The sequence below is a fragment of the Tachypleus tridentatus genome, chromosome 5 (genome assembly GCF_004210375.1).
Source record: "Tachypleus tridentatus isolate NWPU-2018 chromosome 5, ASM421037v1, whole genome shotgun sequence".
NCBI lineage: Eukaryota > Metazoa > Arthropoda > Merostomata > Xiphosura > Limulidae > Tachypleus > Tachypleus tridentatus.
In genome coordinates, this window is record NC_134829.1 from 8,475,075 (window position 1) to 8,490,931 (window position 15,857).

Here is a 15,857-nt window from a genome sequence, read left to right on the forward strand (position 1 = left end):
TAGTTGCTTATGATACGCTGATTTCTGGAGTTTATTTGAATGGTCTACAGAGAGAAACTTTCTTTTTGTTGACTAACGTCTACAGTCTCTTAAATGTTGCTATTAAATAATATAACGTCCTTCTTCGGGATAACTATATTCTAAACACTTAGTAAGGAGGAGATAATATTTAATGCACGTGTTGTGAACGTACAGTCCAACGCATTGTGTTGTTGTTGTTTTGTGTGGGTGTTCTTACAGAAAAGCCACTTGGGGCTATCTGCTGTGTCCACCGAGGGGAGTCGAATCCCTGATCTTAGAGTTGTAAATCTGAAGATTTACCGCTGTCCCACTGAGCGATAGTTGTTTTGGATTAAGTATAAATCTACACAATCGGCTAATTTAGGAAAATACACTAACCCAGCAATAATCCATCTGTCTAGAGAAGAACAGACGAAATATAGGCTGACAATTATTGGTAATTAATATCTTTTAGTTCTGGAAGAAAATTAGAAATTAACCATTAGTGTCTGATGATCGTATATACTTGAACATTGTTTCACGTTGTCACAGTCTTACTGCGTTTAATTTGTTTATCTTGAGATATAAAGACCGTACTTGAACTGCGGAAAGTGTATTATGTTTATTTTAAAAGTACAGAAATTTTTATCGTGATAACACAGTTTACAATATATTCAGTTCTGCAAACAAAAGTATATTTCAAACCTGTTACTGTTATAAGAAAATAACATTATATTTAGTAAGAACTGTTGTGGTAAGACTAGTTTTCGCTTTCAACGCAAGATTTAATCGATGCTATTTTCTTCTTGTAGAGTATCGGCAATGGGTTTGTTGTGTGTCTCTGGTAAGGTTAAAATAAGACAACCGGCTAGTAAGCAGAGCGCTCCAAACAACCCATATGGCACGTCTGGGTGGACAGCTGTACCCTGAAAACATGAACATACTTTAATCACTAGTTCCATCTAGTTCTGGTGTCTGATGGCTAAAAAAAAAACATCTTGTAAATAAGAAGAGTACAACAACAGGTTCGACAGATCCTTACAACAGGAAGAAAATGTTGGTGCTTTAGTCATAATTATCACTCACTTTTGGTGTAAGAAACGGGATTGATACAATGTTAAAACAACACTTCATGCTAGACTGATATAAAAACACAATAAAGTCCAGAAGTGTACACCAAAAACAGATCATGCTACGTTTACAAATATCGGTGTTTATCAAGAATTAAACTATCTTCAAGTAGAAGTCTAGCGTTTTTAATTTTACGGTCATTATTTAGTAATTTTGTAAAGGCGGTTGTTACAATAGAAGCATAAAATAGGAGGCGTTTCATATTTGTGAAAATTTTCTATATATTTATAAATTAAATTTACGTAATTAAAAGCTCTAGATGATATTTTGTATTTTTACTAATATAAATATCCATATTTTACCTGTCAATTTCTGAGGTATTTATGTAATATCGGTTTAAGAAGAATTCTTACCAATTCTTTAACAAAGGGAGCTAACATAGAGCCCAGTCTAGCGCAAGCCGAACTTGTTCCTACACCAATATTTCGTACTACAGTAGGAAAGATTTCTGCAGAATAAACGTAAACAATGGTAAACGAAGCTGTAATCGCTAACTTCCCGGCCATTGATATTGTGACCTTTAGCCACACCAACTCTAAAGAAAGTAAAAATTAAAAACTTACACTTCTAATGGACTATAACAACGTCACGTTCAGAAAACAAAGTATTACTAAGAAAATAAAACTACACCAACTAACAATTTCAGTTTTAATAACACACAATAACAGTTTTAAGGAAAATAAACAGATAATAATCACACGAACTCTGTGGAAAATTAAACCAATATTACTAATTAACAGCGAAAAAAAACAATCGTAGTAAGAGAAAAACTATTACAAACGAACTTTAATAATAATAATCTTACGATATAGCTGACAATGTTATGTGCAAAATAACAGTATGCTATTTGTTATTTTGAATTTCGCGCAAAAGCTATTCGAGGGCTATCTGCGCTAGCCATCCCTAATTTAGCAGTGTAAGACTAGAGGAAAGGCTGCTAGTCATCACCACCCACCGCAAACTCTTGGGCTACTCTTTTACCAAAGAATAGTGGGATTGACCGTCACATTATAACGTCTCCACGGCTGAAAATGCGAGCATGTTTGGCGCGACCTGGATGCGAATCCGCGACCCTCGGATTATGAGTCGAACGCATAACAGTATGAGAGTCACACAGAATGACGACAACCTAGACGATATGACTAATTTAACAACGTAACAGGAAAAATAATAATATAAATGAAAATAAGTCTGGAGATATGATGAATTATACAATTAATGACATATGAAAATTATGTACACAAGGTAATTTTATTAAAATATTCTATAATAAATAAGAATTATTAAATAAAAGTAAAAATTAAAGAAACTTTAATGAAAGTATTATTTTTAGTTGTTAATAGGATCATTTAAAACAACTTGACACTTTATGCGGATGGAGAGCGTATCACATATAAAGGCTTGTTTAGAGTCTAATAGTCACAATGGACTTTATTAGTGGTGGTTGGGAGTTATATTAATCAGTTTAGACAACTGGTTAGGACCTTTATACCAGTATCATTTGTCTACTGGGCTGCTAATTAGTGCTTTACTACCATAATGGAAGCTGGAATGCAAGCTTCGGGAGGTAAGTTTATCTTACCCCCAAGTGGTAGTACCTTATTATTATTTATACTTTGGAAAATAGTCACTTTCCCACAACTACCCGAATTTCTTCATGCAAGACTGATGAACAGTGTATCATCAACCGCAATTTGAGTCCTATCCCCGTTGCCACCTCCACAACCTAGGGCACATTTTATACCCTAACCTGTGCCCTGTGGGAGCTTTTTGATTTGTGCAGCGTTATTGATTATTTGTTTGGACTTTGTTTTTGTTTATTAGATTACAAATTATATAGGTCAGAGTGCTGGCTAAAAATGAGAAATATTCTAAAGCAGTGGAATTATTCGTTAAAAGGCAAATAATTTAATACTTCTAATTATGACGTTTGTTTTATAATTTCCTTTGTAGTAGTATTATTAATTCTAAAGTTATTAGCGACCAGCTAGTTTGAATATTTTAAACGTGTACAGTTACGTTAGGCTGATCTTTAACGTGTAATGGTTTGTTCTATAGATTCTAAAAATGCTGGTTTTGGTTATTTACACTGTGGTTTAAACGGATTATATATACGCGCGCACACACACACACACACACACACACACACACCACATGAAGGTAAATTACAGATTTCCGGTATTCCTTAATACTGTTTGTACAAAGAATTAAATATTTAAATTTCAAAATAAATTCTTACCGTAAGGAACTGGAATAATCAACAACAAAGCAACTCCAGCTATAATTACTGATATCACAAGGGGAAATTTTTTCCCCAGACGTTTCACTACGAAGATTGTCCCAAAGTATGATGGAAACTCTACTGCAGCCGCAATAAGAAAATTGAGGAACGGATCTCCTCCGAGATTATTAGTATTGAAAGATAATCCGAAGTAAATGAAGGAAATGGCAAACCTGATGAAGTGATAAAATATTAACTTTCACTTTTATAAATATATTACGTCGTTTTGTCGTTCAGATCAGTCTTTTTTTTCCTTGTACTTTAATAGAGCTTAAATTTCCTAAAATAAGATGTTAAAACACGACGTGACAATTATACAAATAACTTTCTATCTTTAGTGTGTGTGAGGCTCTTCGCATCTCTAATGTTTTCTAGCGTTAAGAAACCAAATTTTATTTTTATTTTTTTTCTGTTCTCAGCGAGTTACGAATTTCAAAATCAGAGTTGTGCAAGAAAAACATTTTACGTTATTTTTACCAGCATCAGGTCATTGCACATTACAGTTTTCATTCCTTTTAACTGAAAGTATGTTTAATCACAATTTGTAGGCTCGAGTCTTTGACATAGAGCGGACATAAGAGTTAGTTGATAACTTATGCACTAAGATACAAAAGCAAATATAGAGTAAAACGTATTTCACGTACTCACGGTTATCCATCAACTGTCTTCTGTAGAGTTTTACTATATAGCGCAGACAACAATTATATCTGAATTTTGTATATATTAATAGCTATATGAAGCAGGATATTTTTTTGTAAAACTCGAAATACCAAGTAAAATAAATTAAAAAGCGTTTCGCGTTACTCCTAACTCAACGATAACTTTTTGTTTTTAATCATATTTACTAAAGTTCTAAAGTCACAACTTGGAAGGCTATAGTATTAAAAAATGTCTGTCTTAATAGGAGATTTTTTTACAGAGTGGAGTATGTTATATAATGAAGAATGTTAATATTGGCATAGCTGTTCGGGTGTTATCTTATTTTTATCAATTTCACATTCTCTACTATTAATAATATGTAACTCCCACGATGCTTAGTTTCCAGTGTTTAAACTTATCCTACTATTACCTAAACATTTCGCTACGACTCTGTTGGTGCATGAAGTTACCATACCACGAGATGTTTCTAGAACAAATCAGAACTTATGAACTCCCAACATAAAGTTAGTACTTAAAAAGTCATTGTAGATTCTTAACAGAAACCATAAGCAATCTAACAGAATCGCAACTTCTGTTTACTATAATATTAAAATTTGGGGCAAGTTATATCTCAAAAACATAACTTTTCAAATATTTCTAGAATATTTTTGCTGCATACGTATTCATTGTATATCTTCTCGCCATAGTTTTGAAACAATTATTTGATGCACGTTACATTTTAAATTAAGAAACAACTTCGAAACATGTCGGATACTCAAAGACTCGGTGTGTAGTGATATAACTACATGATCAAATTGATAAACTTTAATATTATTGTATAACTTAGCACGAAGATGTCTCGGTAAGAACAGTTATACGAGAAACTGCAAGAACAAATAAATAAGAGACAAATTTTTAAAATTAAGACACTAACAAACTTACCAAATTGAAAACATAGCTAGTGACTTTTTTCTCCATTTCGGAACTTTTAACAAATCCAAAACTGTCTTCTCTTTATACGTGCTATTTTCCTGCAATATAAATAAAAAAAAAATCTAATAATAATATGCCCAACAAATTTTTCATGAACTGAAATATTAAAAAAATCTTTTTAATTTTAGTAAGGTGATTGTTTGTTTGCTTTCGCACAAAGGTACTCGAGGGCTATCTGTGCTAGCCGCCCCTAATTTATCAGTGCAAGACTAGAGGGAAGGCAGCTAGTCATCACCACCCACCGCCAACTCTATTACCAGCGAATAGTGGGATTGACCGTCACATTATAACGCCCTCACGGCTGAAAGGGCGAGCACATTTGGTGCGACCAGGATTCGAACCCGCGACCATCAGATTACGAGTCGAACGCCTTAACCCACTTATCAATGAAACAAAACTCGCCGCAACCATATCTTCAAGCATAATTTTGAAGGAGTTTTAAATGTCACTAATCATATTTCTAACCTAACTCAAGGCAATATGCTAAAAATCCGCACGCTAATTTCCAAAGGGTATTTTAATATGTTAGTTATGATTGACATTGAAATACGTAGACAATTACATTCTCCACATTTGCAACCAGTTTGGACATGATCGACGGTAGGTTTGAAGGGTCTTTTCCATTTGTTATCAAAGCTTTCTTTAACTCGTGTTCCGCCTCTTGGAATCTTCGGTGAGACAATAAGAAACGAGGAGATTCGGGAAGAAGCCTAAAACATAAAAATTGTGAATAAACAAAAAAGGAACTATATCCTTGAAAACGAAAATGTATGCCATTGAATTTATCAACCTCTATTTCACTCTCTATCGCTTAGAATACTTATTATAAAAAGGAAGAAATCTGAGAGAAAAGTTTAAAGCAATACCAATGATTGTATCCAAATACAAAAAGTGAGATGTTTATATTTTAAAATTTCATGTAAAGTTGCACAAAAGGTATCTGCAAAATGTCGTCGCTAATTTTTAATTCTTTGTCTATTCTTGTTTGACCTATTGGGATTTTACTTTATTACAAAAAACGAAAGAGCAGTACTGTGTGTATTGCAGAGAAGGTAAGTTATGAACCATTGGATTAAAATTTTTATAGCTTTAATAACGGACAAACTCAATGATGAAAAAGGAAAACAGAAATAAGCCAAAATTAAAGTACTAATATGTGAAAAATAAATTACATGACATTGCAATATATTGAAAATAAAAGTCATACTGTTCTTATAATATAAAAATAAGCCCATTGTGTAGCTTTGTGCTTAATTCAAAACAAAAAATTTATTGTATTATAATAGAACAAAGAATTTTGGAAAACTTGTGTTATAATAAAAATAACTTATGACTGATATTATGATAAAAGTAAATTTAGATACCTATATTATAAAGTAAAAAGATTTTGAAGAATTTGTTTTTGATATTCAAACAAAGCTGCACAAGAGATATACTTGCTAACCACCCATAATTTTGATGCGATAGACCAGAGAAATTAAAAATGATATGGTAAGTGGAACCCATCGACAAGGTTTGGGCAACCATAACTAAACAGTAGTAATTGGCTTTAACTATTTTAACGTTCTGATGTAATCATGTTGGAATGTCCTATTTTTGTTACTTTTGCTAATGGACGCGAAATTTAATCCACTAATTCACGTTCTGGGACATTAATCGGGCCAAGTTATGTTGAGAAATTCATGGAGCGAGAAATGAATAACAAAGAAAGAACTTTAATATTAACTACCATATAATAGATATTTACAATTCTTCCTATAATTGTACACCTATCATTACTGTCGACTCGACGGCACGTGATCAACAACGGTCACGTTTTAAAATATTGTTCTCAGCCTGATGTTGACCATAGGAGGTTGAAACATTGTTATTTCTTTTGTGATTTTCAAATAAAGGTTTTCTACTCCCACATCAGCTGTCTTTTATATACATATATATATTATCCTGAAAAAGTGAATATCTATGCATGTTCATTAATAATCAGTGAGACACAAAACAAGATAATTGTTCGTAGTTAGCTAGGAAAACTATTAGAAGGAAGAAGGAATTAAGAGGAAAAATGGGAAACTAAGAGTAGAGAGAAAAGGAAAACCAGATGGAACTAACGAAAGAAAGAAAGTATGAAAAAATGGGAAACTAAGAGTAGAGAGAAAAGGAAAACCGGAAGGAACTAACGAAAGAAAGCATTTAGTTTGGTTTTCAGTGATGTCGAGAAACCCACTTGTTGAGAAATTTATATGCAAAAACGGCTCGTTTGGGTTGAGAAAATATTTTACATAGAAGAGCGAACAACGTTTCGACCTTCTTCGGTCATCGTCAGGTTCACAAAGGAATTAAGAGGAAAAATGGGAAACTAAGAGTAGAGAGAAAAGGAAAACCAGATGGAACTAACGAAAGAAAGAAAGTATGTGTGAACCTGACGATGACCGAAGAAGGTCGAAACGTTGTTCGCTCTTCTATGTAAAATATTTTCTCAACCCAAACGAGCCGTTTTTGCATATAAATTAGTTTGGTTTTGAATTTCGCGCGCAAAGTTACATCAGTGCTATCTGTCCCTACTTTAGCGTAAAAGAAGGCAAACAGTCATCACCACGCACTGCCAAGTGTCGGGCTACCAACGAATAGTGGAATTGATTGTCACACATAACGCCCCCACAGCTGAAAGGGCGAGTCCAGCGCTATGTCAACCTGGCCGTGCTTGGCCGAAACATGAGGGAAAAAAAAAGGAACAAGTGGGAATTAAATGAATGAAAAATATATCAACAACTAAGGTCTATTATGTTTGAAATTTTGTGCAAAGGAGGACTATTTGCACTAGCAGTCCTTAATTTATGAGTGAGACTAGATGGAAGACAACTAGGCTATATAACTCGCTGCACACTTCTGGGTTATTATTTTATAAATATATAGCGGGGTTGAACGTCAAATTATAATGCCATCACGGATGAAAGGACGAGCGTATTCTGTGAAGAGGATTTGATCCTTCAACCCTTAGATTGTGAGTTGAGCGCCTTAACCACCAGGCCATGTCATATCCCAATACTCAGAAAATTAGTTAAGAAGAGATAGAATTATATTACGTAAAATGTAAGAAACGTATGCTTATGGAGAAGTAAAACTACTAAAATAAATGACAAATCTCTTCACTGTGATACAATGAATAGCAAACAAAAAGTGAAAAAGAGTAAATGGAAAAATAAACAACTTTCGTGTCCAATTTTTAATCACAAGAAAGTCGAACCCAAAATTATACTGCTATAAATCTATAAACTTACCAGTAAGGTCACTTAGAGAGTGACAAAGAAGTAATGATTTATATACAAAAAGAAAACAGTAGCAATCTAATTTATGAAAATATAGACAAGAAAAGAAGCATATTTGGTATACATGCAAGATTTAGTTTTAACCTTTGGTTTACATATAAAAAGTATATTATACATACTAGTAAATTGTTTATCGTTAAGCACAAACCTACCCAGTGTACTGTGCTCACTACGAATATCGAAATGTTTTTTTTTAGTTCGCAGGTTTACCACTGAGTGGAGTAATCAAACTTTTTACAATCTATAGAAGAAGGTTTATTATATGAATAGATATATATTTCTATGTATAAAAACAACATATTGAGCCTCTTATTGGATGCCTAACCCTTTCCGAAAGGGTTGAGAGCTAACAAGAAAATGTCATGTTATATAATCTTTCAAGGAAAGAAATCAGAATGTTTCCAATAAAATATCATGTGTAATGTTAAGACATTAAGGAAGGCAAGGAAAAACAGTTTCGCACAGAGGACAGTAAAACAAGTAAACACAAAACTCAGATGGAAATATAAAAAGATAATTAGCATAAATTCGGTTTACAACAGCGGCGCATTAGCCAAGTTCACAAAATTCATTTTATGTACGTAGTTAAATGTAAGAGTTTCTTGAAAGCTGCATTAGTACAATGTAAATAATGAAGAAATGATATACTTCGTATAATGTAATGATGTATATATCTACTTATGTATAAGCTGCATTAGTACAATGTAAATAATGAAGAAATGATGTACTTCGTATAATGTAATGATGTATATATCTACTTATGTATAAGCATCTAGAAATTGTATTATAACAATATTTCAAATGATACTAAAATCTCGAGTTCTGTTTTGAGAAATTACAATACGAAAATATAAAGTGAATTTTGTATTTTGTATGCTTCTACCTCGCCGTCCTCTGTGTCTACAAGAATAACGTTTGAAGTTGATAAGGTAAAGAAAATACTCACCACCAGTGTCCGGCTAAAGCTAACATTGGTACGCTGATGCTCAGTTGAAGGTATGTCCAATCTCTAATAAACCAGGCCAATACACTGAGGATTAAAGAGCTAACACCCCATCCCATCTGAAAAGCTATTCCCAGTGTCGATCTCTGGCTCTGATCTACAATTTCCATTACTAAAGAGAAATATATTTCACTGTAGGCCAGACTAACACAATATTCCTTGAAAATAACGATAGAAATTAAACTGTTTATCTTTGTTTAATTAGAAACTTTGGAAAAACATCTTTTGAAAAGTAATAACAACTTTTAAATAAACAATATTTGGAATTCCACAATCTAACAATAAGGAATTAACTACACGATAATTTACTGTAGTCGTAACGAACTAGCCTTCTATACTATAATTTACTGTGGTTGTAACGAACTAGCCCTCTATACTATAACTTACTGTATATTATGATTAAGAGAGAAAAGAGTCACTTAATATGGAATTTGAATCTTTTCTCTCATCACCTAAAATTTTGTGTGAAATTCATTTGTAAAAGTTCGTTTAAAATAAGAGATTTTTGAAATAGATATTACAGTTCTTACGGTAAAATGTTGTTTGAACAACAACATTTGTTAGTATTATTTTCATCTCTAAGTTTTTAATATTTAAAAATTCAACTTTTCCATATCTGTAATAACTATTACATGAATTTTCGCAGTCATTTTTAAACTATTATCCATTATACCTAAAACGTTTAATAAATATATTTTTCTTCATAATATTAAATCTAACTATTCCCTGCAGTCGGCATTGATTAATAACTTTTGACACGCCTTCAAAGTCTTCCACGAAACAAGATAACAAAGAAACTTAACTATATATTTAGGTATCTCTATACAGAAGAGTCTGCAATGTAAACTAAAAAAAGTTTAATAGGATTGGTGATCTAAATATAGACTGGGCTAAATTTTAAACACTTAAAGTCACTTGTTAAGATCTAAAATCTAGATATAGAAATTAGTACTTACATAAAACGAATGAAGAAGTTACAACGCCAGTCACGCCCAAGGCTACAAAGAATCTCAAAATAACGAAAATTATAAAACTTGGTGATAATGCGCATAAGATTCCAGACAAAGATCCCACTGCTATGCTTAATAAAATGATTGGTCGACGGCCATATCTTAAGAAAAACAAAACTTGTTTCTTGTCCATATATATATTTTTAATGGAAATACAACTCTCATCGATGAATACAAAAACGTTAAATGAAATTTTACCCATATATTCATGTATTAATAACGATACAACATGTGAACCATGAAATAGTAAACAGAATGTTCTTGTCTATATATTATGACAAAAAGCAAAGGATCGAAAACTTAGCGAGAAGTCATCTAAAAAAGTTAATTGTGAAACCTTTATTGTATTATATTTAATTTTTTAACAAATTTGAAAAACTAATGGATCAAAATGGAGGTGCAATAAACATTTTTAATTTTAAAAAAATCAGCCTAGAATCAGTAAAAGTAACACTGTTTGAAGTTACTTGAAGATCATTAATGCTAAAAATAAATAACTAAAAACGACACTTCACCGATTTCAAACTATCTGAGAATGCTATCGTTAAATCTGAGGAAAATGACGAATGTTAAATATAATTTTGAAGGAAAGAAGCGATTACATACATTTTGTTAACAGTGGATTTTTCAAACTTCACATACACGTTTATTGACAACGTTACAGTAAAAATCTATGAATAATGATTTTCCGAAATGATTCAGAAAAACACACTTAAGAAGAAGGCTACTACGTCACAGTTAAATATATTAACATAGAAACCACACATAGAACAAGATAAAAACATAAATATGGGAATTTTAAGACTTACAAAAATGTCGGATGTTGCAATAAATAAAATATGTTCCTTGTTCACAGATTCAAATATGGATACAATGAGTGAGCCATAAAAAAACAGTATATAGAACAGTCTTACCCTTCATAAACAAACAACTGTCTGGCCAACAAACGTTAAACACTTCAATCAAAGAAAAAGCCTTTGACAAAATCTAAAGTCAAGTAACCAACCTGTATATACAACAACCGTATTCGTTCTTGTATAGACGAGAGTCAAGTAAAGAGACTGAATAGAGCAATCAAGCTAATCTAACGTAACATTTGTGAAGAAATCACTGTATGTATGGTAGCTTTACTGTTAATGTAAGATTGTTAATATCTCTGGCTTAAAACCTAGTAATGTAAGTATGGATTCTGAAACATTGAGTCGAAAATAATATTCACGTAAATAAGAGAAAATAGCTTCTTTTACCAAACAATAAACAAACAATATGAATAAATAAACAATAGCAACAAAAACAATGTACAATCTTACCCCTTTCAAGAACAATAAGCAAAGAATTATCCAAATAAATAAGTAATTAATGGCAAAAATCTCACTATCCTTGAGGCAATATAATAACAAATATGGTTATCTAGAAATGTTATCATCTGTGGTCATCTTAATTCTTTAAATTTGTAACAACTAACAAACCCGTTTAATAATATAGATGTGTAAAGTTTCAGCCATCATAATGTAAAACATTTAACCATTATTGTAGCAGCACTGAAGAATATAACTAGCAGTTAAAACAATTTATATCAGTGTGGGAGAATGTCAGAAAAAGTCCTCAGCTGTCAGAGGTATATCAGTGAGTGAATGTTCTATTAAATGTCCTTATCTGTCAGTATTAGAGAATTTCAGATATTTTAGTAATGTCGCTAGCTATCAGTTTTATCTATGTGAAAGAATGTTGTATGAAATGTACTTATAATTTTATCAATATGAATGTCAGAGATCTGAAATATGTCGCTAGCTATTAAAAGTTGTATCAGTGTGAGATTATGTTCTAGTTCGATGAAATGTGCTTACCTATCCGAGAGTTGGCCAGTTATAAACGATGAGACTAGATAGCCTGACATGTAGAACATCTGACTCAAAGATATCATCCACGAGTTGTTACAGACTAAGTTCCACTGAAAGTACAGAATCGGTGTTAAAACACAAAAATTGAACAAAACATAGATGGAAAGTCAAACAGAAAAGGCAATATACATTGTGATCAAGCCTGTCCGTTTTCACTAAGCTAAAACTAATTTAGCTTTCAGTGGATTGAGTTTTTTTGTTTACAGTTTCTTCTCAGATTTAGAGAAAGACACACAAGTATGCATGTAGAAAATGTTTCTCGTCATCACGAGAAATAAGATATGCAATTTGATGTTTTTTAGAAACCCGTGTATAGGGCACCAAATTTTAATTTTCTATTGAACAAATTTGTTCTACTACTGATAGTAAAAACATCCACATATCGCTTACCGTTTTTTCAGTTTTAACAAACCTGTTCTACTATTGAAGACTTGTACTGTGTGTGGTCGTATTCCCACTCGAAACAATAGTGAACTTCACGAGTATTGTTCAAATTTGTATTATTCATTACGTCATACATCCAGCATTTGCTGAACGACTGTTGTCCTGTTTCCTGAGCCACCACTGGTACACTGAAGTTCTTCCATTCTTCTTCTGACATATTGTGGAAAACTTCTGGACGTCCGCCACACCAGTGATCAATAATAGGAGCCAAAAATGTTATTACTAGAATATGCCAAGCATTAGGCAAAATCGCGACAAAAAATCAAAAGAAAAACTCTTCTCTGCCATGGTCCTGTGCCGCCAATAATGAGTGTAATATCTTCTCTGGGTGATTTCATCCTTACATGGACGTTTAAAAAGAGATAATTCTGTAGACAGAAAGAATAAAGTGAGTTATATCTGTAATATTCTAAAATATTAACACAGTTGATCTAGAAGTACAAATATATACATACACTTTTTAAATAAAACAATCCTAGAGTAACATTTTAAAAATGAAACTAAAATAAATCAAATTTTACGCACTGGTAAAACATTTTATAAAATATTCCCTAAGTTTCGAACAAAGAGGAAGCTAATAATGTCTTAAAAAACAAAATTTAACACATTTAAAAATAATCGATAAAATCCCTGGTAGTAACTTCTCTTTAACACATTTGTCTTCGATTATTTTAGTTTGTTGAATTTCGAGCAAACGTTACATTAAATTGTTGACGTCGTGGTGGTCCTCATCATCGTTAGACTTATAACATTATAATGTTCCTTATTGTCAAATGTTACGTCAGAATGTAAACTTTGTGGTGGCCCTTGTCACCAAACGTTACGCTAGACTGACGACTTGTGCTTTATATTTATCATATTGTTTTGCTGATGTTGGAATTTTCTTTACCATCACTAAGCTGACGCACAACTAATCAACAGATAGCAAGTACACTGTTGAAGAAACGACATTTATAAACAAGTTGTGATAAAATCGCAAAGTACGCTGCATTTCGATTAAGTTGTTCAAAATATTTTTAAGAAAATGAGCGTGATGTTAGCAAACAGACATACAGAAATATGGATCAGATGAAAGTTAGTAAATAGTATTACAAAGTTTTCTTTTTAGTAAGTAAAGAAGACATTTACCTTTGGTAGCACCCGATCAAGTTGATTTAAATTGGAAATTGGGTGAGATAAGAGTCTTCTTATAAAATAAGGTTCCCACCTTTCGAAACTATCTTGAGACGACCTCGGTAAACATCCGTATACGAGCCAAAACTGGAGCCACGTAACATCCACGTGTTAACACTTCTTTACACCAATCTTCAATTTTATCGTGAAGATTTATGCAAATCGAGAAACGTGACATATGTTCCATGTCATTTTTTGTCATAGTTTCTAACTATATGAGATTTTTGTCTCTACGGCGACAAGATGCGTATAAAAAATTACGCGTCTCGAAGAAACTTATAACTGATTTATGTTGTACTAAAATAACAATTGCCACGTGTCATACAACGAGAGAATGAACAGTAATAATTACACTTCACGTCATTACGTCTTACGGGTGAGACGTGAACGGTTTGGTTTGGTTGGAAATTTGCGCAAAGTTACACGAGGGCTATTGCGCTAGCCGTCCCTAATTTAGAAGTGTGAGACTAGAGGGAATGCCAACTCTTAGGCTACTCTTTAACCAACGAATAGTGGGATTGACCGTCACATTATAACGCTGTAGGGTGAGTTTGTTTGGTGTGGCAAGGATTCGAACCCGCGACCCTCAGATTATGAGTGGAGCGCCTTGACCACCTGGCCATTCCGGACCTGTAAATGGAAGAGTAACAGTAAAGTTATTCATGTTTCCAAAACTTGTATCTATGGAATTCTCTGTAGTTGGCCAGCTGTGTAACCGAAAAAGGAATTATTACTTTTTTTTTTTTTTTTATCAGGAGGAGGCTCTTTCGAAACTTCGTATCAACGCTTCTGATTAGCCCAGACTGGTTCTGTCGAGTACAAGTCGTAATATCACATAATAATCATTTTAAATTATTCAGATAAGAAATAATTATTTAACAATTAACAGAAAAAAAACACGCATTTAGGCTAAGCCTATCTTTTATGGTGTTAGAATTTGATTTTATTGTTAAAGGACTTTCTATACAGAATTACTAATTAATGGAAAATTTACACCATGGAAACATTAGTTCACGATCAGTTGGTGGAACAAGCAGCTTCACAGAGCTAGTCTACAAACAACGATTATATTTTCGAAATTATCAACCCAAGAGAGCCAAGAAACATCTACTGGGACAATAACAACACAAACATGAAAAATAAATGGCAGAGTTTAGGAAGTAATACTCCAAAACGTCCAAAAGGATGTGACCTGCTATGGACATCTAAAACGAATACAGTTTAGTGATTAGGCTTAGATAATTAAGAGAACCCACCTAAGGAAGAACAGCATAATACAGCCCGGGTAGGGTTTATCATACAACGTAGTTATCACTCATGTAACACATTGCTCCTTTTCTAGTAAATATAATTTCATGAAGACGAGAAACCCACTTGAAGCAAAAAGGTATTTTCAAGACGGTTGGTTTGAGTATTAGTACTTTAATTAAAATAAAGTACAGAACAATGTTTCGACCTTCTTAGGTCATTTTCAGGCTAACAAAGAGAGTTTGGCCTAAGAAGGTTGAAAAGTAGAATAATCGACACAGACAAATTCTGGAAGATAAGAAACATCAAAGAATCATTTTCTATTAACACTATTAAACCTTCACTAAACAGAGATTCCGGATTAGAGGTGAGCAACCTGTGGTTGCCATTGGTTGAATCTACAGGAAATCTCTCCTCCAATCAGAAACAGTGATAATCCAACCAATCATAACACGCTCTCCACAATCCACCAGAACACTATAAAAGACTGATAACACCTAGACACACACTATCCAAATCTAACATACACACACAATTCACAATACGCAGACGACATCGCAATCTGGAGCACCTCCAGAAACCCAGTAATGGCCATGTCTCGCGTACAAGAATCACTAAACAACGTCTCAACATGGAGCAACAAGGGGGGGGGTCGTGTTAAATCCGACAAAAACACAAGCAATCACCTCTATAGAAAACTAAGGAAGCAAA

General features: G+C 32.9%; 1 protein-coding gene across 4 annotated transcripts; it reads right to left on the reverse strand.

Annotated features, from left to right (window-relative positions):
* Positions 1-603: 603 nt before the first annotated feature.
* On the reverse strand, positions 604-14,028 carry LOC143250455 (organic cation transporter protein-like). Of its 4 annotated transcripts, none has more exons than XM_076501013.1 (10): positions 13,854-14,028; positions 12,694-13,093; positions 12,228-12,331; positions 10,327-10,481; positions 9,314-9,482; positions 5,607-5,754; positions 4,994-5,082; positions 3,371-3,585; positions 1,485-1,579; positions 604-926 (listed from the first exon to the last, which is right to left on the reverse strand). In XM_076501013.1, exons 2-10 carry the CDS (start codon positions 12,880-12,882, stop codon positions 786-788), a joined length of 1,305 nt encoding a protein of 434 aa, XP_076357128.1. In that variant the 5' UTR covers positions 12,883-13,093; positions 13,854-14,028; the 3' UTR covers positions 604-785. The 4 variants fall into 4 exon arrangements, with proteins under 4 accessions (XP_076357128.1, XP_076357129.1, XP_076357125.1 ...); XM_076501014.1 differs by having other exon boundaries at positions 1,485-1,666; positions 10,327-10,379; positions 13,854-14,025; XM_076501010.1 differs by having other exon boundaries at positions 1,485-1,666; positions 13,854-14,025.
* Positions 14,029-15,857: the final 1,829 nt, after the last annotated feature.